At 38.3% G+C, this 24,728-nt stretch overlaps 2 protein-coding genes across 4 annotated transcripts; one reads left to right on the forward strand and one right to left on the reverse strand.

The window, feature by feature from the left end:
* Positions 1-6,004: 6,004 nt before the first annotated feature.
* LOC117338363 lies at positions 6,005-16,694 on the forward strand. 3 transcript variants are annotated; one of them, XM_033899690.1, is made up of 3 exons: positions 6,005-6,128; positions 12,044-12,124; positions 14,211-16,694. In XM_033899690.1, exon 3 carries the CDS (start codon positions 14,234-14,236, stop codon positions 15,950-15,952), a length of 1,719 nt encoding a protein of 572 aa, XP_033755581.1. In that variant the 5' UTR covers positions 6,005-6,128; positions 12,044-12,124; positions 14,211-14,233; the 3' UTR covers positions 15,953-16,694. The 3 variants fall into 3 exon arrangements, with proteins under 3 accessions (XP_033755581.1, XP_033755582.1, XP_033755583.1); XM_033899691.1 differs by lacking the exon at positions 6,005-6,128 and adding an exon at positions 6,580-6,667; XM_033899692.1 differs by lacking the exon at positions 6,005-6,128 and adding an exon at positions 6,672-6,778.
* A 5,199-nt stretch (positions 16,695-21,893) lies between these two features.
* Positions 21,894-24,716, reverse strand: LOC117338365 (F-box/LRR-repeat protein 3-like; the record flags this gene model as incomplete). The annotated part of the gene is given in 2 exon segments (XM_033899694.1): positions 21,894-22,979; positions 23,053-24,716. A coding segment is annotated over 1 exon segment (1,164 nt), but the record flags the coding sequence as incomplete, so codon positions are not given.
* Between the last annotated feature and the right edge of the window lie 12 nt (positions 24,717-24,728).

The raw sequence follows: 24,728 nt of genomic DNA on the forward strand, positions 1-24,728 counted from the left end.
TCCTTTTGTTTGACTGTCTCTCTGCACATCATCTTGTCCTGACTATTCCTACACTTTTTGACAATGGCACTTCATACACGAGTTCAAATGAGATGGTGTGTCACAAACCAAGAGTAAGTTCCTTTGACCTGCATCATAGTAAAATGTTGTCAGGGCTCTATCTCCTACACTTCTCAACAGTGGCATTTTATACTTGGGGCATGGGTTCACTGAGAGGAGGTGGGTGTGGCACATACCAAAATTAGGTCACTTTGACCTACATCAAAGAAATGTTGTCAGGGCTCTTTCTTTTTTCAGTAACATTTGTCGTTAACGCGAGATGCCATTTTGAATATTTCTCTTTATATTTTATGTATTTAAAAAACAAAGGAGTTGGACAGAGGGCAGATAACTCGTATGGGTTATCTCCCCTCGCCCAACTCCTTTGTTGAAACTGTTTCATCTCAGATGCCAGATTAATTCAAAACTATAATGTGGATGACCTATCAAGTGTTCTAAAATAGTTTTTTTACGTTTGGAAATACCAAGCCTTTAGGTCATTTATGCTAAGTAGGTGAAAAGCCCATCAAATTGTTAGCCAACAATTTCTAGTAATCTTTGACCTACATCAAAGAAATGTTGTCTGGGCTCTTTCTCTTACACTTCTTAACACTGGCACTTCATACTTGGGGCATGGGTTCACCTAACTGTGGCAGTATGTGGCATACAAAAAAGTAGGTCACTCTGATCTACATTGTGACCTTTGACTTACATCAAAGTAAAATATTGTCTGGGCTCTATCTCCTCCACCTCTTGACACTGGCACTTCAGGTTAAACAATCGGGTGTGAAAGACAAAACTACTGTGATGAAGCCCATGCACATGAAAAAAGAAAACAAGATTATTTCTTCCATGTATGTTTGTAATAATTAAGATATCCAGTTTCCGTACAGTATGATCCCTGATACATCTGTATGCACATTTAAGGTGACATATTTTCTTTTAAATACAATTTACTGTATTTGGGATATTAAATATTTCTAATTCAGGAAGCAGTATCAACATAATAAGTTGAAATTGGTAAAATACCCTATATAAATGAGTTAGATTAACAGTTCTAATAAGCATGTTGATTTTACACTCTAGAATGGGCAATATCATTGAACAAATTAGTCACATTGCTTCTTTGAATTTTTCGTTTTCACATCTGAATACTGATATAAAATAAGTGATATTACCGGTACTTAAATTCATACCACCAAATGCAATCAAATAATGAATAGGTGTCACCAGATTCAATTTCATGGTAAAAGGACACCAGTAAATATCCATAAGATTTATATATCAACTGTGCATTCTTGGCATATAAAAAATATAACTTCACATTCGATCAATGGTCATGTTATATAGGGCGATTCTATCTCTGTATCCAGGCAGAAGAGATTCCATCTATTGTGAACAACCCAGTGAAGTATCTGGGGAAATGGTTTGACGATCAGCTTGAAGGACATCAAAAAAAGTTTAAAAAAAACTGGAGCAGCAGGTTTGCAAAGGATTGAGGAACATCGACAAGACTGGTCTGCCGGAGAATTTCAAGGCAGGGATATTCCAACATGTTTTATTACCCTGACTTTCCTGGCCACTGATGTTGTATGAGATTACTCTAACGACTATAGAGGGAATCAAAAGAAAGATTAACAAACATCTGAGAAGATGGCTCAGGGTTCCCCAGTACTTCACGTCAACTGGACTATACAGTCGGACATCGAAACTGCAACTCCCATTATCATCAGTGGTGGAAGAGTTTAAGATGGGAAAGGCAAGGCTGACTATGACATTGAAAAATTCCAGAGGTGTTAAAGTAAGGCAAGCAAGAGTGGAGGTGAAGACTGGAAGAAAGTGGTCAACCAGCAAGGCAGTTGCAGAGGCAGAGAGCAGACTCGGACACAAGGACATTGTGGGGAAAGTGTGTAATGGAAGGTGATGATAAGGCAGAGGGCAGTCGCTGAGATGGAAAAGATGCTAATGCAGCAGAGAGGAGAAAACAAGTGGAGGGAGAGATCAGGCAACAGGAAGAGCAGGCAAGGAAATTGAAAGCAGTGGAGATGGGGAATCAAGGGGCTTGGGCTAGATGTGACACTGAAGAGATGAAGATGACATGGGCAGATATCTGGAGATACACACCTTGGCAGCTACAGTTCATTCTCAGGGCTGTTAAGGATGTACTTCCAACACAGACAAACCTTTACAGATGGGGATTGGTGGAAGATCTTATATGTCATCAATGTGGAAAGCCAGGAAGTTTAGAGCATATCCTGTACTCCTGCGAGCTGGCATTGTCACAAGGCTGATACACATGGAGACATGACCAGGTGTTAGGGCAACTTGCTCACATACTTGAGAAGGAAAGGAAGAAAGGGCATGGAGTCCAGAGGCGATCAAAATTCATCAGATTCCACAGAGATGGGACAGACAGTATCAGGAACAGCAAGGAATACTAACCTAGGGATTCTTGGAGGTTCAGAAGCATGGAAGATGTGAATGGATCTTGTCAGTAGGAAATTGGATTTCCTAGAGATCATGGAGACAGCACTGTGACCAAACATAGTGTTGTTATCACCCAGCAAGAAAAAACTGGTGATGGTGGAACTGGTGGAAGACGAGATGTGAATCAGCGCATGAAAGGAAGAAGAACAAGTATACAGAGCTGACAGAGGAGTCGGACATAAGAGGCTGGCAGGCGTGGAACTTTCCTGTGGAAGTAGACTGCAGAGGATTCCCTGCCCAAACTTGCTGGAGGATGCTGGGAGCCCTTGGCATCATAGGAGGTGTACAGAAAGCTGTAGTCGGAGAGTTGGAGCAGGAAGCGGAGCAGGCATCACCATGCCAGTGGATGCGGTGTGGTGTAAGTAACTGGAAGTAGGGACTGATCAGCCCTGCTAACCCACCATCTGGAGAAAGTTCCAGAACAGGGGTTAAAACCCTTAAAGATGGATGGGCCTGGCTGATGATGATGACTGAAGCAGCAGTAACTACACCTGTATTAAAGTACTATATAATCAATTTCGCTAGAACTATACGCTGGATATTGCTCATAATTTCATTTGGTTGTAGCATTCAGGGGAGATTCAAAATTGTACAAATTGAAATTGAACAAATAGAGGGTGATCTCCCATGGGGCTGAGGGGCCAAGGCCAAGAAGTTTTTTTTTTTAGTTATTTTGGTTAAAATAAATTCTTCTCTAAAACTATAAGCAATGGATATATGTATCTCATATTTGACTGGTAGCATACTGAGGTATAGGGGATTCAAAATGGTTTCCTAGAAGTCTGAATGGTGGGACCTAATGGGAGAATTCTTTGAAATCATTCCTCTTCTGTAGGAAATTGACAGGACTTATTCCATATTTTGTCTGAAACATCCTTGGGTGAAGGGCGAAGCACATACTGGTATGTTTGTTTATATTTCCTTTGAACTTGGACTTTATATATAGCTCTTTAGCAGGCTACTGGCCAAAGGTCATGACTCTCAGCCTCTTGATTTGGTTAATGAGAAGAAGTTGTTTAAAGACTTTAAAATATTTGACTCCTTTGAACTTGAATATAGATCAAGGTCATTCCAAATGAATTTAGAATTTTTAGACACAATGAAATCAGTGTACATCCAAACTTACAATTGCTGACATCTTATTTCCTGCTGTGCCTCACACAATTAATTTACTTGTTATATAATCACATATCAAACCAGACAATTATGTGTCCCCTGATCTATTTCTACAAACTTGTTTCTATCATAGGTAAATGCTGTCAGCGAGACAAAGGGAAGGAACTCTGGCAGACCAGAATGAATTTCTCTAGCTAGACAAAATGCAGTAAATCTAAAACCAAGCCATCATACACTGGACTACTTTACTTTAATTCTTATTCTTTTATAATTGTACTGTATTTTCAATAATATTTATGTTTGTTTTATAGAACATTTTCCCACCTAACACAATACATCCACATTGGTATTCTAATACATTAACTACCCTTCCAATTAAATACACAACACGGCTAGCTACTCCAGAATCACGGTACATGTATTAGCCATACCAAATTCATCGGCCATTTTGAAAACACATTTTAAACTTCTTCTCAAGTTTAACCAGTGCTGTTGGGCTGAAACTTGCCTGAAATGTTCCTGAGATGATCCTGACCAAGTGTTGTTATTTTTCGAGTCGGTCCGAAATCCAAGATGGCCGCCGTGGCCGCCATCTTGAAAAACACATTTTAAACTTCTTCTCAAGTTCCACCAGTGCTGTTGGGCTGAAACTTGCCTGAAATGATCCTGAGATGATCCCCACCAAGTGTTGTTATTTTTCGGGCTGATCCGAAATCCAAGATGGCCGCCATAGCGGCCATTTCGAAAACACATTTTAAACTTCTTCTCAAGTTTAACCAGTGCTGTTGGGCTGAAACTTGCCTGAAGTGTTCCTGAGATGATCCTTACCAAGTGTTGTTATTTTTCGGGTCGTTACGAAATCCAAGATGGCCGCCGTGGCCGCCATCTTGAAAAACACATTTTAAACTTCTTCTCAAGTTCCATTGGTGCCATTGAGCTGGAAATGGGTGAGGATCTCAAGGAAGGCGAGCCAACATAGTGTTGTTATTTTTTCAGCCTCGTAAAAACTTTGACATGGCAGCAATGGCAGCCATTTTGTAACATGATTGCGCAATCATGGTTTTCCTAAACAACATCTATTTCAAACTTCTTCTCAAATTCCACCGGCGGGATTCAGCTCTAACTTACCAGAAATGCTCCTGAAATGATCCTGAGATGATCCCCACCAAGTGTTGTAATTTTTCGGGCTGATCCGAAATCCAAGATGGCCGCCATAGCGGCCATTTTGAAAACACATTTTAAACTTCTTCTCAAGTTTAACCAGTGCTGTTGGGCTGAAACTTGCCTGAAAATGTTCCTGAGATGATCCTGACCAAGTGTTGTTATTTTTCGAGTCGGTCCGAAATCCAAGATGGCCGCCGTGGCCGCCATCTTGAAACACACATTTTAAACTTCTTCTCAAGTTCCACCAGTGCTGTTGGGCTGAAACTTGCCTGAAATGATCCTGAGATGATCCCCACCAAGTGTTGTTATTTTTCGGGCTGATCCGAAAATCCAAGATGGCCGCCATAGCGGCTATTTCGAAAACACATTTTAAACTTCTTCTCAAGTTTAACCAGTGCTGTTGGGCTGAAACTTGCCTGAAGTGTTCCTGAGATGATCCTGACCAAGTGTTGTTATTTTTCGAGTCGGTACGAAATCCAAGATGGCCGCCGTGGCCGCCATCTTGAAAAACACATTTTAAACTTCTTCTCAAGTTCCATTGGTGCCATTGAGCTGGAAATGGGTGAGGATCTCAAGGAAAGCGAGCCAACATAGTGTTGTTATTTTTTCAGCCTCGTAAAACTTTGACATGGCAGCAATGGCAGCCATTTTGTAACATGATTGCGCAATCATGGTTTTCCTAAACAACATCTATTTCAAACTTCTTCTCAAATTCCACCAGCGGGATTCAGCTCTAACTTACCAGAAATGATCCTGAGATGGTCCTTACCAAGTGTTGTTATTTATTGGGTCGGTCAGATATCCAAGATGGCCACCATGGCCAACAGTGTCACTATATTCTTGCTACAGAGAATGCATACTACTATAATATAAGGGTTTTAATTTAGAGTCAGATGACCGTTAAGGCCCCTGGGCCTCTTGTTTTAAATTCATGAAATTTTGTGTGAATTACTGATGAATATACAAGTTAACTTTAAAAAATGGGGAAAAAAAATACTGCTCCCACGACATCAGGACCCTTCGCTTCTTAAAATCTCTAAATGGAATTTCCAGCAAAAAAAAAAAAAAAAAATTGCTTGCTCGCTCGCTCCCTTTTATTTTTTCCAATTTCCCTTTTTATCTGTCACCCAGATTGCATAACTAGTGTTTACTCGTACTCGTAAATACACATTGCAATTGTTGAATAGTTGAAAGAGTTATCACCCCTGTTACAGGTGGCAGTGCATACAGTGTCGCAGTGTGAAATGGTGCAGACCTCGTGGCCATTGCATGAGCATGAAATTTAATGCAGCGAGTACCGTATCTGCATCATACTGATACACGTAAGTAGCTATCAAACTTATATAAGCAAGTTACAGTGTATATAGTACAGAATGTGTCTCACTAAATCACCCATGCATATCATATCAGCCCATGAGTGCCACACCCAATATGCTACTACCATTAATTTTGAAACACTTGTGGTTATGTGGTCTAATCGACTGACCTATCACAGCAGATAGGGGGCAGTGCATTATCAGTGCATTAAAGTGTATGCAGTGAGATAAAGCACATTCTTTGTCTTTTTTTTTTGCTTCTGCCTTTGAGCACACAAGTGCAACATCATAATTGTAAGTTGAAATCAAACTTTAAATATTAGCAAGTATATATGCAAAGTTCTCACTGAATTACCCATACTGTTGTGGTTGTATCCGGAAATATAACCCGGTGGCAGGCTTCGGCTTATACACTACCTGACGACTTCCGGTAGGGTAAGTTGTTGTTTAAGCCCCAAACGGTACGGACATGTTCCCCCATCCAGAGGTGCGACAACAGCTTCACAGGGCCGTCTCGGCCTAGACAGGACAGGCCTGACATACAGGTAATCCAACCCACAACAATACTGACAAAAAACTGCATGTAGTAAGGACAATGACTCCGGTTCCTAAGTGTAGGGCTGTACTACACCAGATGTGCAGCTGACCTACAAAAGGTAAATAGTATTAAGGAGGGTATTATTTATATGGATAGCTGCCTATAATTATGTAAGTGGGAGGGGAACCTGTGGTTAGCTTGTTGACCTTCTATACAACTGGTTGTACAGATTATATGATTACAGTGAAAACATGCTCTAAGTGTTTTCCTAAAAAGTCGTGAGCATTTTTCTCAAAGGGTGCATTTGAGATGATTTGATACGAGATGCTAGTAGATACATATGTAAATATAATACATGTACATGTATTGTAAAAATTAGACTTTTTAAGATCAGTGTTGTTGGTAAAATGACATACCTGTAGTTTATTTTGAAATGGTACTGTAATTTTATATGTAATGTAGAAAAAAATATTATCTTTATTTATTTCTTATCTGTTCCATTGTATCCTTTCAATAAGTAAATTATGAACAGATGAAAGTATCCCAGAAGGGAAGGGATATGTTTTTAACCCACCATCAGCAGATTGTGCTCAGAATTAAACAAGGAGTCAACTGACCAAATAGTAAGGTTAAGGTCACTGGGTCAGAGTCCAAGGTCACATTTTCTACATTAGCACTAACATTATGAAGCAAAGTTGGTCAGAATTAAACAAGAATGTCCACGGGTCTCTGGGTCTAAGGTAAAGGACGAGTGAAAAAGTCGAGAAAAGTATGGATCTCTGAATTTGACCCTGGTTCTTAGTGGGAGACTTATTTAGGATTAATATGAAATCAAATTTAACAAAACAGTTTTATCTAAGTATTTCCATTTCTGTTAGCCCAACAGATATGGAGGCGGAGGTGTATTTGCATATTTTGCTCCCTTGCCACATGAGGGGCTCTTGCTGACCTGTCGGGTCGAGAGATGAAATCTCAGGTGACCTATTCTGATCGCCTTTTGTCCGGCGTCGTGCATTGTAAGCAATTTACATTTTCAACTTCTTCTCCAAAACAATTTAAACTGCTCAACCAAATTCAATGAAATTTGCAGGAAGCTTCCATGGCCAAATGCCTGAGGGGCGGAGTCAAAAATGGTCGTTTGACTAAAATTTCAAAAATCTTCTTCTCAACTTCCAGATGTGGTAGAGTCAAATATTCTTCACAGCTACAAAGGTCTTAAGATATTTCATCAAAATTGTGAATTTGATGACCCTGGGGTCTCATGTTTGCCCCTGGGGAGGGGGCAAACTTTACTATAGATTATATAGGAAAATCACATTTTTAGGTCATCTGACCCGAAGGGTCAGGATGACCTATAGTCATCATGTTTCGTCCGTCGTCGTGCGCCGTGCGCCGTGCGCCGTCCGCCGTGCGTAAACTTTTCACATTTCAAACTTCTTCTCAAGTTCCACCAGTGGGATTGAGCTGAAACTTGCCTGAAATGATGCTGGGATGGTCCTGACCAAGTGTTGTTATTTTTCGGGTCGGTCTGAAATCCAAGATGGCCGCCACAGCCGCCATCTTGAAAACACATTTTAAACTTCTTCTCAAGTTCCACTAGTCAGATTGAGCTGAAACTTGCCTGAAATGATGCTGGGATGGTCCTGAGGAAGTGTTGTTATTTTTCAGGTCGGTCAGAAATCCAAGATGGCCGCCACGGCAACCATCTTGAAAAACACATTTTAAACTTCTTCTCCAGTTCCACTCATGCCATTGAGCTGGAAATTGGTGAGGATGTTAAGGAAGGAGAGCCAATAAAGTGTTGTTATTTTTCGGCTTCGTAAAAACTTTGACATGGCAGCCACGGCAGCCATTTTGTAACATGATTGCGCAATCATTGTTCTTCTGAACAACACCTATTTCAAACTTCTTCTCAAATACCATCAGTGGGATTCAGCTCTTACTTACCAGAAATGATCCTGAGATGGTCCTGACCAAGTGTTGTTATTTTTCAGGTCGGTCAGAAATCCAAGATGGCCGCCATGGCAGCCATCTTGAAAAACACATTTTAAACTTCTTCTCCAGTTCCACTGGTGCCATTGAGCTGGAAATTGGTGAGGATATTAAGGAAGGAGCGGCAAAAAAGTGTTGTTATTTTTCGGCCCCGTAAAAACTTTGACATGGCAGCCATGGTGGCTATTTTGTAACATGATTACGCAATCATGGTTCTTCCTTAACTACACCTATTTAAAACTTCTTCTCAAATTCCACCAGTGTGATTCTGCTCTAACTTACCAGAAATGATCCTGAGATGGTCCTGGCCAAGTGTTGTTATTTATCGGGTCAGTCAGATATCCAAGATGGCCGCCATGGCAGCCATCTTGAAAAACACATTTTAAACTTCTTTTCCAGTTCCACTCATGCCATTGAGCTGGAAATTGGTGAGGATGTTAAGGAAGGAGAGGCAACAAAGTGTTGTTATTTTTCGGCCCCGTAAAAACTTTGACATGGCAGCCACGGTGGCCATTTTGTAACATGATTGCGCAATCATGGTTCTTAATAACACTTATTTCAAACTTCTTCTCAAATTCCATCAGTGGGATTCAGCTCTAACTTACCAGAAATGATCCTGACCAAGTGTTGTTATTTATCGGGTCAGTCAGAAATCCAAGATGGCCACCATGGCAGCCATCTTGAAAAACACATTTTAAACTTCTTCCCCAGTTCCACTGGTGCCATTGAGCTGGAAATTGGTGTGGATGTTAAGGAAGAAGAGCCAACAAAGTGTTTTTATTTTTCGGCCTCTTAGAAAATTTGACATGGCAGCCACGGCGGCCATTTTGTAACATGATTGCACAATCATGGTTCTTCCTTAACAACACCTATTTAAAACTTCTTCTCAAAGTCCATCAGTGGGATTTAGCTCTAACTTACCAGAAATGATCCTGAGATGGTCTTGACCTAGTGTTGCTATTTTTCAGGTCGGTCAGAAATCCAAGATGGCCGCCATGGCCAACAGTGCCACTTTACTCGCTACAGAGAATGCATACTACAATAGTATAAGGGTCTTTAATTTTGAGTCAGATGACCGTTAAGGCCCATGGGCCTCTTGTTGACTATCAGTTTTTTTTTCTATTGGAATTCATTATAACTTGGTTAACATTAATTATCAGCATGGGATGACAGTTTGATGGTATGCACATGTTGGCTCTGACTGACCCCCAGGGGCTGATGGATGGAGCCAAAACGGGTCAAATTAGCTGAAAATTCAGAAATCTTCTTCTTAAGACCAAAATAAGATAGAATCAAATACATATCATAACAGTTAAATGGAGGAGGTACCTTTTACTGCTGTTTATATAAAGAAATCACATTTTTGACTTTCATTTGTTTCATTTCTATTGAATTAGCAGCTTTTGAAGGCAGTTTGCTGGTATGCAATTATTGGCCCCCAGGTATTGGTGGGCATGGTCAAAAAAGGTCAAATTTACAGAAATATTTCAAAACTCTGGTGACCGTTAAGGCCCATGGGCCTCTTGTTTTGAGTATGATCCAACAAACAAAATGGCTGACAGTTGAAGTTTAGTATTAAGATTTCTAATTGACAAAATCTTCTTAGATATCTTTGATTATATATGTAGGTTCCCCCTGTCTCAAGCGTCTTCCTATGTAGGTTTCCCTTGATCCCTAGTGGTGCCCATTTGATTTTGAGTCTGATCCAGAAAGCAAAATTGTAAACAGTTGAATTAATTAAGCTATGGCATTGCTATATATTTTTGAATCCCAAAAATTTAATCTTCTCAAAGATCTCACTAAGATTTTATATGTAGGCTTCCTTGTTATCAGATCATTAAAGTAGAGAAAAGATCATACATAGTACAAATAAAGATCATTCAATGAGAGAATATCAAACTGCATATTCAGGGCTAGAACTTTATTTTCAAAACCACTAGTCAGTCGGGCTAGTAAAATTGAAAGTTGCTAGCCCGAAAAATATTGGAAATATAACAATGAATATCTATGTTAAATTGTGACATATTTATTATCATGTTTCTCATGATATTGTACATGTATGTGTCATCATGTGTAACAGATCAGCAGTAAATACTTAACTCATCTGTTGTGATAATAATCAAGATATAAACTGTAATATTAATAACATCATAACCTAAATTAATAAAATAAATAAATAAGTTTTGGAATTTGGAGAAACGGCAGAATATGGTCGACCATGCTTTGCAACAGAACACACTCAAATAATGCATTGACTCTCTTTTGTACAGTAGGATTTAATTTTTGACCACATTTGTCAGACATTGAACTGTCAATGCACAGTTAGTGTGTCTATTCTCATATTAAAACAACCTTTAACAAAGGCACCCTTACGATCACTTATCTCTGGATAAGCCTTTATTTTATTTTTTTTTTTTTTTAATTTTTTAATGAGGAATCTACTATACTTGATACATAATTAAACATGCGCACTGTAAATAGAAGTATATAAACAGGTGGTCAAGAAGCGGACACGCTTACAAGAAGACCGATAACTGCTATTGCTATTGCTATACCATGGACTGTCCTGTGGTGTCTATTAATTTCGACCCACGGACATTCTTGTTGCCGCTGTTCTTTGAACTTCCGTTCACGTTAATGATCTTTTTCTCTTTTTTATTGCTTTCATGCTCATTATCATCAGAATTACGATCACCCACTTTCCGTTTCCTAAGACGTTGAATGTAGCGGTCCATATTCAGTTACTATGAACGCTTTCACCATGTGTCAAAAATCGAGTTGTCAAAAACGAACCTGAATGAGCCGTTAATAATTCTTTCGATACAAACGTGAACATGACCAAGACTTACCATGTGCTCAACATCGGAATCCTCGCACTTCATTATGATCGTAATGCTTTCGGAACTCTTGGACATTTACTAATGTATACACACGGCAAACCAATCGGAACACCTCGCCTCCGTCTGCGAATGTGGAAAATGACGAGGGGTTCCGATTGACGGCAAACATGTCGAGTGAAAACGGAAAGTGGAGGATCGTTTTTCAGCGAACATACGAATAAATGATACACAAATGTATGTGAGTTGTTCATTGAAATATTGTCGGGCATGTGACACTGTGATTTTTACTAGCCCGACATTTTGATCAAATAAAGTTATACAAGATTTCCACTAGTCAGTCGGGCTACCAGAATTTCAAACCACTAGCCCGGGTAGAAAATCTACTAGTCTCAGACTATCGGGCTACCTTTAAGTTCGAGCCCTGATATTGTGTTATATGAGAAATGTCATATACAGTGTAAGATACCAATCTGTTTCTATAGGTCTATAGACATACATGTATTCTTTTGTAAACATAATAACCTTCTGATTTTTTTTTTTTTTTTCCCAAGTGTCTTGCTGATCCTGTCTCAAGGCCCCCGGCAACAAGTCTTCATTGCATGTTACAGTTTTTAATGTAGAGAATCCAACAAGTAAGTATAAGATTGTTACAGAATAAACTACAGAGTGCCTATCATTGTATTGTCTGAACTGACAATAGGTCCTATAAATATAGTTGTATTTATGCTCTTTGAATGAAACGTGGTTACACTGGGCTATACAGAATGAGTACGGCTCAATCATGGATTTCAGGCATGGATATAGGAAGAAATATACTTTCAATCCAAATGGAAGAACACTTTTACCTATTTAAGTCTCAGGTCTGTAAAAATTCAGACATTAGTCCCAGACTAATGGACCTGAAGTAAATGGGCTGCTCACAGCTGAAATTGAATAGTAACATGAAAATAAGAAATGAAATAAGATAAGAAGTATTATTAGGAAAAGGAGATCCAACGTTGAATAAACGAAGGGCATGGCTCCCTTAAGGCAGGAGAGGCAGGGCCGTAATAGGTGAAATAGAGGTCAATTTGGATTTAGGGGAAATTAAATGTGAACTTAGATTCTGTTTCTTTGAGCATCCACATCAATAAGACAATACAGAGACAGCCCAGTTAGCACTCCATTTCAACTTCCAATAACACTTCAAGCTGAAAACAATCGGAACTAGTAACACCAACTCTTCAAGGGAACAATGTCCAAGTGTAATTGTTGCATCCTCAGTCAGCCATATTATGTAAATTTGGATTTTGATGAAATTTGGTCTGGAGCATTGTTGGGCAAAGGAGATCCAGTGTTGTTTAAATGGAAGATATGGATCCCATGGGGCCTGAAGGGAGGGGCCCAATAGGGGAAATAGAGGTAGATCATTTAAATTGCTACTAGTCATGAATGACAATGGATTTTGATGAAGTTTGGCTTGGAGCATTATTGGGCAAATGAGATCCAATAAATGGAGGGTGTGGCTCTCTTTGAGTGGGAGGGGCAGGACTTCATAAGAAAAAAAAGAGGTAAATCCTTCAAATCGCAATGAATTCCTGAATGCCTGAATGGATTTCGATGAAATCTGGTTGAGCATTATTGGGCAAAGGAAATCCAAATCTTGTATAAATGGATGAGGGACCCAACAGTGGAAAAATAGCAAAAAAACTTTTAATAAATCCTTCTTCTTTAAGAATGACAAGATTTTAATTTGTCCAATTAAATTGGTTTGAACCATTTTTGGGGTATAGGCAGCTCAAAAAGTAGGAAAATATTTGTAACATAACTTGATAAATATGAGAGCATTTTACAATGATTACTGGAATATCCAGGTGAGTGATGCAGGCCTTCTGGGTCTCTTGTTTTCGAATGATTAACCTTGACATATCATCATACATAGTCACATATTTGGATCTAATGTGCTTTAAATCCTGAAATTATTATACAAAATATATGTCATATATAGATAGTATAATCACTTTGCAAAGGGTGATATAGGGTGCCAATCTTTTGTACAAGGTACCTAATGAACTTATCTTCTTTATTAGATCACCTTTCTCACCTGTGGTGAAGTCTCAAGTGACCTATTCTAATGGCTTTTTGCCTATCTTTGTCTGTTGTGCGCCGTCTATACCTAAACAATTTATATTTTTGAATTCTTCTCAATAACCAAGTCGTCAAGAAACCTGGAATTGGCCCTTAGCATACTGAGGTAAAGGGCTATCAAGATTGTTCAACTGAATGACCTTGACAGTCAAGGTCATAGGGGTCAAATAAGCTAAAATCTTTAAATGACTTCTTCTCATTAAGCAAAACCTGAAATATTCTTCCTGATGTTCTGTTGGGAAAACTAGTTTAATATATCAGTTGAAGTTCTGTCGAAAATAAATTGGAAATAAATAGGTGCACTCCTAGGTCAGGCTGGGGACTTTGTATTGCTGTTGTAATACTATCCATCCTTGTCTGTAGCAACCTAAAAAGGGAATGCAGCATTGTATAAAATGGTTTATCGCCTCTCTTTAAGGGCACGCTCCATTAAGAGAAATACTTTTCAGTATAGTGTTTTACAAATTGAGATGCCCAAATTTCACTCTTTTGGATAACAAACAGTTAGTAGCCCAGCTTAACAAATTGATGTAATATCATAATTCCCTTTAATCAATAATACAATTGTTCAATTATTCTTTCTCTTTTCAGAATTTCAGAGAGACTTCAAAATAATGGCTGTTCCAAAGAAGAAAGCAATGTCAAACAATAACTCTGACAACACAAAACTGAAAGAAGAGCCTGGAAATTTAAGGAATTCAAATCAAGAGATCACAGAAGTAAAAGAATTTCAAATTAAAGAAACTGTATCTATGGCCAATTTAGGGAATACTACAACTGTGAATATGAATGAATATACAAAATTATCAGTGGAGAAATCAGGTGGTGATTTTGAAGACAAAACATCTGGTCAAATCACAGGCATAGATCAACCAGGTAATGGGGCTTATAAGTCTGAGGATATAACAGCAAAGGCCTTCACAGGGCGTGCTGAAAGATCAGTTCTAAACTTTTCATTTGGGAATACAAAGAAAGCCAATGACCAGGCTTTGGGTACAGAGTTCGTAGGTCATGATGATAGCCAGCATTCATCAGGAAACAAAGAGGAGGTCAACAATGACCAGGGTTTACCAGAGTTCGTTGATCATGGTGATAGCCAGCATTCATCAGGAAACATAGAGGAGGTCAACAATGACCAGGGTTTACCAGAGTTTCTAGATCAGGATGATAGCCAGCATTCATCAGGAAACAAAGAGGAAGTCAACAATGACCAGGGTTTACCAGAGTTTGTAGATCAGGATGATAGCCAGCAGTCATCAGGAAACATAGAGGAAGTCAACAATGACCAGGGTTTACCAGAGTTTGTAGATCAGGATGATAGCCAGCAGTCATCAGGAAACATAGAGGACAACAATGACCAGGGTTTACCAGAGTTTCTAGATCAGGATGATAGCCAGCAGTCATCAGGAAACATAGAGGAGGACAACAATGACCAGACTGATGTACCGAATGCTGACTGTAGGAGGAGGACGGAGGACTTAAGTTTAGTGTCTCTAAAAGATAGATGTAGCGACAGTTTAGTGAGTCTGATGATCCCAAAGAGACCATACTTGGTGACAAAGGTGTTCTTCAAGCGTTTTTCACTACTCTGCCCAAACGGCCCATACCTCTCGACTCAGCTGTTCTGCGAGCATATGTATCTTTTTTGCACAAACGGTCCATTCTTCTTTGCCCAGGTGGTTTGTATGGAGGTTTCTCTCATTTGTCCAAATGGGACATACTTCTTGGCCAAGGTGGTCTGTATGGAGTATTCTCTCTATTGTCCAAATGGGCCATACTTCTTGGCTAAGGTCGTCTGTATGCAGGTTGATATAGCTCCTAGAGTAACATGGATGAAGCCTGTCTTTCATGTTCGAGTTGTGAAAGACTTGGATGTAATTAGAAGCGATTGCTTTTCCAAGTTTGACCAACAAAAATGCATACATGGAATTATGGGAGATTTGTCTTTCAATCCACGTAATCATATAGGTGTACCAGTGTATGCTGCTGTGGTTGTTGATTACATCCATGATGATGGAACTCCACATGGCACTGATGAGTTGGTTATCTCAGACCATGAGGGGCATCCCCTGATCTACAATCCTGGACAACAGAATGTACCAGTAGTGGAAGTTCAGGAAGTTCAGGAAGGTCCCATACAGCAGCCACAGCAAAATGATGTTCCTGTGTTGGCTGTGTTTCACCGTGAGCCAATTGCTCATCTCTATCAACAGCCACCAAATGGTCCCAGGGACATGGCGAGATTCCTTGCTGATCTACTTGTACAGCCAGCAAATCTGGTGGTTGCTGCCTTGGTCCTTTTAATAGCAATATTTACATTAACTTACATTTGATCCAGTTTTATTAGGTCACCTGAGACAAAGTCTCAGTTGACCTATTGCGATCACCTGTGACCTTTTGTCCTGTGTCATGTGTCGTCCGTCGGCTGGTCAGAAACAATTTACATGAAATGCTAAGTTTGTTCAAATGGATGACCTTGACCTTCATTTTGTATAAATATATAATTGATGTAATGTTTGTCCTGTCTTCCATGGGTATCCAACCCTGGAACCCTATACTGTATACCCCTTGCTTATTAGACAAAATGAGCTAGAATAGGGTATCAGTAATGTCTACGTTACAAGTCTTTGTACTTATGTAAATACTTCCCAGATAACTCCTGACCAGGTACATTGGCCCCAATGTAGTGGAGCTCATTATTCATGCCTAGTGCAGGAGATCAAACATGGGACCCTTGGTGTGCTTCACCTACACTCTGCCAAATGTACGGGGATGAAAATATCCAAGTTGGTGAAAGCATCAAGTACTGTATTCAATATGATATGTATTCAAACATTTCACTCATCTGTTTGATGATTTTAGTTCCAAATTAAACTCAAATTTTTTTGGGGAAATATTTCTTTTAAGAATTTGAAAACTATTCTTGTTTATTTACTTTGAAGTAAAGACTTTTCTATCTACTTAATATCCCTTACCTCAAATTTCCATATTTTTTTTCCACACAAAAATACAGAAAAAATACAGATGGAATCATTTTTACTCTTATTTTTGATTTTTTTTCCGTATTTTAAAAATCAAATGGAAAAATTCAAAATCTGGAGAAAATGCAGAAAATGATGTGGAGAAAATATGGAAATTGATGTAAAAAAGCAGAAAAAATATGGAAAATATGGAAAAATATTGATGAGACAAAAATTCAGAGAAAACACTAATTATACTGATAAGGAGAATTGCTAGAAAAGGTGGGAAATACACAATATTATAAGGACATCCAGTTTCCATGAAACTCCTCCATGCCGTTAAAGTTTTGGTATTAATTTTGCTTCCAAGGTGAAGTCCTGGTAGCTAAATGCGTAAAAATTTTGCAGCTTTTTAGCTCGTCTCTTCGAAGAAGAGTGAGAGCTTATGTCGTCACTCCGGCGTCGGTGTCGGCGTCGGCGTCGGCGTTGGTTTTCCAAATGTTAATTTTTTGGTGCAAGTGTTGAAAGGCATAGTAATTTATGGTAATATGGTCCCTGTGGGGGTCAAACTATCCCCTGCCGGAGTTAAACTAAAAGATTTTTTTGAAAAAAAAAAAGATTTTTGAAAATTTTTGGAATTTTTACATTAAGTTTTTGGTGCAAGTGTTGAAAGGTATTAACTTCATAATTGTACTAGGGTGCTGATAATTGGCAATAGAGTCCCTATGGAGTAAGACAATCCCTTCCTGGAGTAAAACTTGGATTTTTTCTTTTTAAATCTGTGTTTTTTTGTTTTTGTTTTTATATCTTTGGACTTCGTGTTAAGTTTATAGTGTGAGTGTTGAAAGGCATAGTAATACATGGTATTAGGTTCCCTGTGGGGGTTAAACTATCCCTTGCCGGAGTTAAACTGAAATATTTTTTTTGGGAAAAAACACGCTTAAAAAAAAATATTTTGTGCAAATGTTGAAAGCTATTTAACACATCACTTTATGATTGTACTAGGGTGCTGATATTTGGTAAAAGAGTCCCTATGGAGTTACACTATCCCTTCTTGGGGTGAAACTGAAAATAAAACAATGTGAAAATGCTCACAATAGACCATTTATACCGGTCCACATTTTTCAAGGGAGACAACTCTCATTAGGATAATATTTTGTCAAAAAATTGAAGAAATATGTCCAAAAGCAATTACATTTGTATTTAATATATTCATTTAATCTACAACAGCATAGCTTGTCTCCCGAATGTTTGTCAATAAATAATTTATATATATATAAATTGGTATGGTTTTGAAAATTGCATGAATTCACAAAGCATAATCTGATCAAGTAAACAATATAAATATTATTAATGCAATTTGCGAAACCATTCCAATTGATATATTTTAATTATTTATTGACAAACATTTGCGAGACGAGCTATGCTGTTCTCCAACAGCTCTTGTTTTAAGTTGGAGCCTCTTTCCATGCAGGCATGCAAAGTGTGCACAATTTTTAAACCTGACACAAAAATGAGTAAGCAATGATGTGATGCATGTTTTGGTAAGAATATAGACAGTTTACAACAGTTACTGAAAATTGTTATTCACATATTTTTGTCACAAAAAAAACAATATTTTGAAAAAATATAAAAAAACTTGTTATTGCTACTTGGAATTTTAGAAAATGATTATATCTCACTATCTAAGCACCCCTTTGTGTTATACAGGATGTACATGTTAAGTTGAGTTGCTAGAAAAAGAATTCTGATGTCACAATCTATATACATTTTTTATAATAGATATGAGTATGTTTAGATAAGTACCTGTGTTAAGTGAAGCAATACAGGTTCCTAAAGCTTTTGGCTGCGAGTGTAAGCAGTCTGTGTTATAAACTAAAGTGTATAACCCTTCTTGTGCTTGAATTAATGCATTTTATATAATCATATTGGTGTGGTTTTAATTTCATAATTTCACTTTGATTTACATGTTTGGAATGCCATAGTATATGACCTCTGTAATTAGGAGGGACATTCATGCATGAGTTCTGACCCTAGAATGACTAATTGTCAGAAGACTTTCTTCAAAGTTGATATGGTTTAAAAAAAATATATATAGTCCAGAAGAAAGGGTTGCATCAAGTTGCATCAAATTTCGGGTATTAACTGGTGTTTCTGAAGGATGGCTATAAACATACTTTGATAAGCTTTAAGACTGGAAAATTTAAACAAATTGAACAGGTCATCCGTTAAAAATTCAAAAAGTCACAGAATATATTTATTTTTAGGTCATCTGACCCAAAGGATCATGATGACCTATATTTTTCAGGTCTGTGTAAAAACCAAGATGGCCACCATAGCCAACAGTGCAACTACACGTGCTACAAATTATGTGTACTGCAATAGTATAAGGGTCTTTAGAGTCAGATGACAGTTTAGGCCCATGGTTGAGTTTACCCACATTGAATAATACATTAAAAACCGCTTTCTTCTGGACCTAGTTTGCTTTTCTATTTCGATGTATAAATATGTGTAACTATAACTATTGTGTATCTTGGTTACCTGTATCAAATGAAGCAATACATGGTATGTAAGCTCTGCGAGTGTAAGCAGTCAATAATAAAAATATATAACCATCATTTTGTTTGTTACATTATGTATACTCCCTATTGTGATAGTAGTGTAGAACAGTTTATGAGATATTCAACTGTATAATACTCTCATATTGAAATATCGGTAGTCAAGTTTTTGTTAAGCTTTAATTGTGTTTACATGGAATGCAGAATCTGTCATCTTATCCTTCACATAACATATGAGATTATAAGAAGGATCGAGGGATCAAAAATTTGATGTAAAAAAAAACACAACAAAAAAATGACAGAATACCGGTACTGACTTTTTATAGTCAGTAAGCTGTAACATAACAATAGGTAGAGTCGGTAAGATGTAACATAACAATAGGTAGAGTCAGTAAGATGTTACATAACAACAGGTAGAGTCAGTAAGATGTTACATAACAATAGGTAGAGTCAGTAAGATGTAACATAACAATAGGTAGAGACAGTAAGATGTAACATAACAATAGGTAGAGTCAATAAGATGTTACATAACAATAGGTAGAGTAACATAACAATAGGTAGAGTCAGTAAGATGTAACATAACAATAGGTAGAGTCAGTAAGATGTAACATAACAATAGGTAGAGTCAGTAAGATGTTACATAACAACAGGTAGAGTCAGTAAGATGTTACATAACAATAGGTAGAGTCAGTAAGATGTAACATAACAATAGGTAGAGACAGTAAGATGTAACATAACAATAGGTAGAGTCAATAAGATGTTACATAACAATAGGTAGAGTAACATAACAATAGGTAGAGTCAGTAAGATGTAACATAACAATAGGTAGAGTCAGTAAGATGTAACATAACAATAGGTAGAGTCAGTAAGATGTAACATAACAATAGGTAGAGTCAGTAAGATGTAACATAACAATAGGTAGAGTCAGTAAGATGTAACATAACAATAGGTAGAGTCAGTAAGATGTAACATAACAATATGTAGAGTCAGTAAGATATAACATAACAATAGGTAGAGTAAGATGTTACATAACAATAGGTAGAGTCAGTAAGATGTTACATAACAATAGGTAGAGTCGGTAAGATGTAACATAACAATAGGTAGAGTCAGTAAGATGTTACATAACAATAGGTAGAGTCAGTAAGATGTAACATAACAATAGGTAGAGTCAGTAAGATGTAACATAACAATAGGTAGAGTCAATAAGATGTAACATAACAATAGGTAGAGTCAATAAGATGTAACATAACAATAGGTAGAGTCAGTAAGATGTTACATAACAACAGGTAGAGTCAGTAAGATGTTACATAACAATAGGTAGAGTCAGTAAGATGTAACATAACAATAGGTAGAGACAGTAAGATGTAACATAACAATAGGTAGAGTCAGTAAGATGTAACATAACAATAGGTAGAGTCATTAAGATGTAACATAACAATAGGTAGAGTCAGTAAGATGTAACATAACAATAGGTAATGTCAGTAAGATGTAACATAACAATAGGTACAGTCAGTAAGCTGTAACATAACAATAGGTAGAGTAACATAACAATAGGTAGAGTCAGTAAGATGTAATCTAACAATAGGTAGAGTCAGTAAGATGTAACATAACAATAGGTAGAGTCAGTAAGATGTAACATAACAATAGGTAGAGTCAATAAGATGTAACATAACAATAGGTAGAGTCAGTAAGATGTAACATAACAATAGGTAGAGTCAGTAAGCTGTAACATAACAATAGGTAGAGACAGTAAGCTGTAACAACAATAGGTAGAGTCAGTAAGATGTTACATAACAATAGGTAGAGTCAATAAGATGTCATCTAACAATAGGTAGAGTCAGTAAGATGTAACATAACAATAGGTAGAGTAACATAACAATAGGTAGAGTCAGTAAGATGTAACATAACAATAGGTAGAGTCAGTAAGATGTAACATAACAATAGGTAGAGTCAATAATGTGTAACATAACAATAGATAGTTTACATAATTGAATAACTGTCCAAAATTCCTATAAAATCAATGCACTAAAATTTAATGCAGATATGCACAACTTATGCAGTACATGTATTTGCACATTTATGAAAGAAATACTGGTATGTTAACTATTGACATTTTTAGGTTGTCATGTGTCCATAAACAATTTACATTTTCAACTTCTCAATAACCAAGAGACCCAGTATCATATTCAAATGAATGACTTTGACCTACTTTCAGTGTGACTTGGATGTAATACCATTGTTTAAATATTTGAACAACTTCTTTCTCAACAACCAAGAGGCCTATAGGGTTCTGATATTGGGCCAATAGCAGGCTGGGATGAAGGGCAGCCTTCAAAGGAATATCCTTGAGCAACTTTCAAGGTCACAGGGATCAAATGTGATAAAACTTTTAAATGACTTCTCAATAACCAAGAAGCCCAGTGTCATGCTATTGGGCCAGTAATAAGAAGAACATGTGGATGAATGATTTTGATCTATTTTCAAGGTCAAATTGATCAAATTTGTTAAATTCTTAACTTAGAAATGAAAATAAAAAAATCATTTAGGCTCATGGACCTCTTGTCATTTTGTTTAATATCTACGCTACATAGATTGATGTTTGATTATAAGAAATTGAAATTAATTATTGGATCATATGGTGTTAAACAATACAAGTACGTACCGGTATATGTAATATCATCATCCTATCACCACCTCAAATGTCATTTTCATTTTCTAATTCTTTTCTTTAAATCTAATCATTCACAAACAAAGACTTTCATGATCCACAGCAAGCCATTTTATTTGTATATCCTACATAGTTACAGCATGATCACAGATGAATCATTTAGCACCAAATATTGCTATAGGATAGTGTAAACATAGCATATCGCTCAATACAAATAAAAACATGTACTTTATATGCAACAATAATGTAAAATCTATAAAACAGTAAGTGTATAGCTTTAAGTTAATATGTAGAAAACATTCTTGGGAAGACAGCAGTCATTGCTTACAATGATATTGTTAACTTGTATGTAAAAATTCACCATCAGGACATTTTTAACAATATATAAACATTCTTACTCTACTTATCTGCAAATAAGCCCCTACCCAAAATAGCCCTTTTTTTTGCTGAATAATCAATTTCTAAAAAGTGATTCACAAAAAGCGCTCCTTCTTAGTAACCTGATAAATTTGATTGATATGATGACACCTGTTATATTTATTTTTTCTGGTTTCTCTACCCCACATCACACGACCCCAATCCTTATCCCATTCCTCTACCCCACAATGCAACACACAACCTCTGTCCTTATCCCATTCCTCTACCCCACAAACACATGACCTCTATCATCCCATTCCTCTACCCCACAACACATGACCTCTATCCTTATCCCATTCCTCTACCCCACAACACATGACCTCTATCCTTATCCCATTCCTCTACCCCACATCACACGACCTCCATCCTTAACCCATTCCTCTACCCCATAACACACGACCTCTATCCTTATCCCATTCCTCTACCCCACAACACACGACCTCCATCCTTAACCCATTCCTCTACCCCACAACACACGACCTCCATCCTTAACCCATTCCTCTACCCCACAACACACGACCTCCATCCTTAACCCATTCCTCTACCCCACAACACACGACCTCCATCCTTAACCCATTCCTCTACCCCACAACACACGACCTCTATCCTTATCCCATTCCTCTACCCCACAACACATGACCTCTATCATCCCATTCCTCTACCCCACAACACACGACCTCTATCCTTATCCCATTCCTCTACCCCACATCACACGACCTCCATCCTTATCCCATTCCTCTACCCCACATCACACGACCTCCATCCTTAACCCATTCCTCTACCCCACATCACACAACCCCTATCCTTATCCCATTCCTCTACCACACAACCTCCATCCTTATCCCATTCCTCTACCCCACAACACATGACCTCTATCATCCCATTCCTCTACCCCACAACACACGACCTCTATCCTTATCCCATTCCTCTACCCCACAACACACAACCTCCATCCTTATCCCATTCCTCTACCCCACAACACATGACCTCTATCATCCCATTCCTCTACCCCACAACACACGACCTCTATCCTTATCCCATTCCTCTACCCCACAACACACAACCTCCATCCTTATCCCATTCCTCTACCCCACAACACATGACCTCTATCATCCCATTCCTCTACCCCACAACACACGACCTCTATCCTTATCCCATTCCTCTACCCCACATCACATGACCCCTCACTTGTTTTATTTCTCTACAGTCTACCCCATGACCCTTTTGCCTCTTCTCTACAATCTGTGACATCTACTCCAATTCCATTTTTTCCACCCTATGACCTATGACCCCTTTTCTTAACCTCTTTTAATTCTATCAGCAAATAACTTTAATCACCTTCCTCTACTCCTACAACCCAGGGCTCGGGGTCAGCTTCCCACTTTAGTATGTAGTCTTTTGTTTCCTTAATCAGAGATGAGGAGGCCAAAATGCCTTCCACAACCTCCTTCTTAAGGACACAATATACATATATGGATTTCAGCAATTTGCATGTCTGTGCTAAGTTGAGGAGTGCTGCTCCAAGGTCATCAGAATTTCTAGTCTGCAGGACAAGTTTCTCCAGGGTTGGACTGTAGTAAGCTGCGGCAAGGTTCACCTCCTCAAAGATCCTTGTGAAAGTTTCCAGTCTGAGTTCTCTAACTGGGATCTCTGGCTGCATGAGTTCTCCCACACGGTTAAGTGGACAAGTGTGGTCAAACCCCAGACTGACCCTGAGGTTAGGCACAGCACTCACCAGATCCTGCCACACCTTAGATGTGAGTGTCTTACTGTACTTTTCCTCCCTTCTACACACAATACCCAGATGTTCCACAGGGGTTCTGTCAGTTTCAGCAAAGCATGCAAGGATATCGTCTGATAGACTACAATGGTAAGCCATTAGCTCTGTGAGGTTCCTGCACTTCTTAACAAGATGTAGCATTGAAGAAGGACTCGCCTTGCAAATCAAAATTCTATTGAGAATGTTTAATGATTTCAAGTTTGGGTTGTTATCAGCTAGAATTGTAAAAACTGAGTCATCATAGGGCACAGACAGACCGCTCAAGTCCACCTGTAATATTTGTGACAGTGGCATATTTATTGTAGGTGGAGTTGGACCAAATAATGTCTTCAAAGCAGCCACAAATTCAGCTCCTGCATAGAATAACGGGTTCTCCCCAGTAAATGTGACACTGATGGCTGCTAGCTGACGACCTGCTGTAGTAGCCAGTGACTCAATCACACGACAAGCATGGTGTCGATTCTCCTCGTCACCCTGATCTAATGAGAGCCTTACACATCGCAAGTGGTGCCCATGCTTGGCTAAGCACTGGTTGTAGCCCCATATGTGGTCCCTTCTGGGGTTCACAGTGGACAGGAAGCGGAAGTGGAAGTAGCGCCACATGCAGGGCTGGTGAAAGCATGACTGCCATGAATGACAAACCAATGATGCATTGTAACGGTCTGCAAGGTCAAGATGGAGGAGTATCCGCACCACGATGTGGTCAGGAAGGGTGCAACTCTGTTG

The sequence above is a fragment of the Pecten maximus genome, chromosome 11, assembly GCF_902652985.1.
Source record: "Pecten maximus chromosome 11, xPecMax1.1, whole genome shotgun sequence".
Lineage (NCBI taxonomy): Eukaryota > Metazoa > Mollusca > Bivalvia > Pectinida > Pectinidae > Pecten > Pecten maximus.

What these genes read in the sequence shown, in the direction of transcription:
- LOC117338363 (XM_033899690.1), top strand. Translation starts at nt 14,234, where the DNA reads ATGGCTGTTCCAAAGAAGAAAGCAATGTCAAACAATAACTCTGACAAC.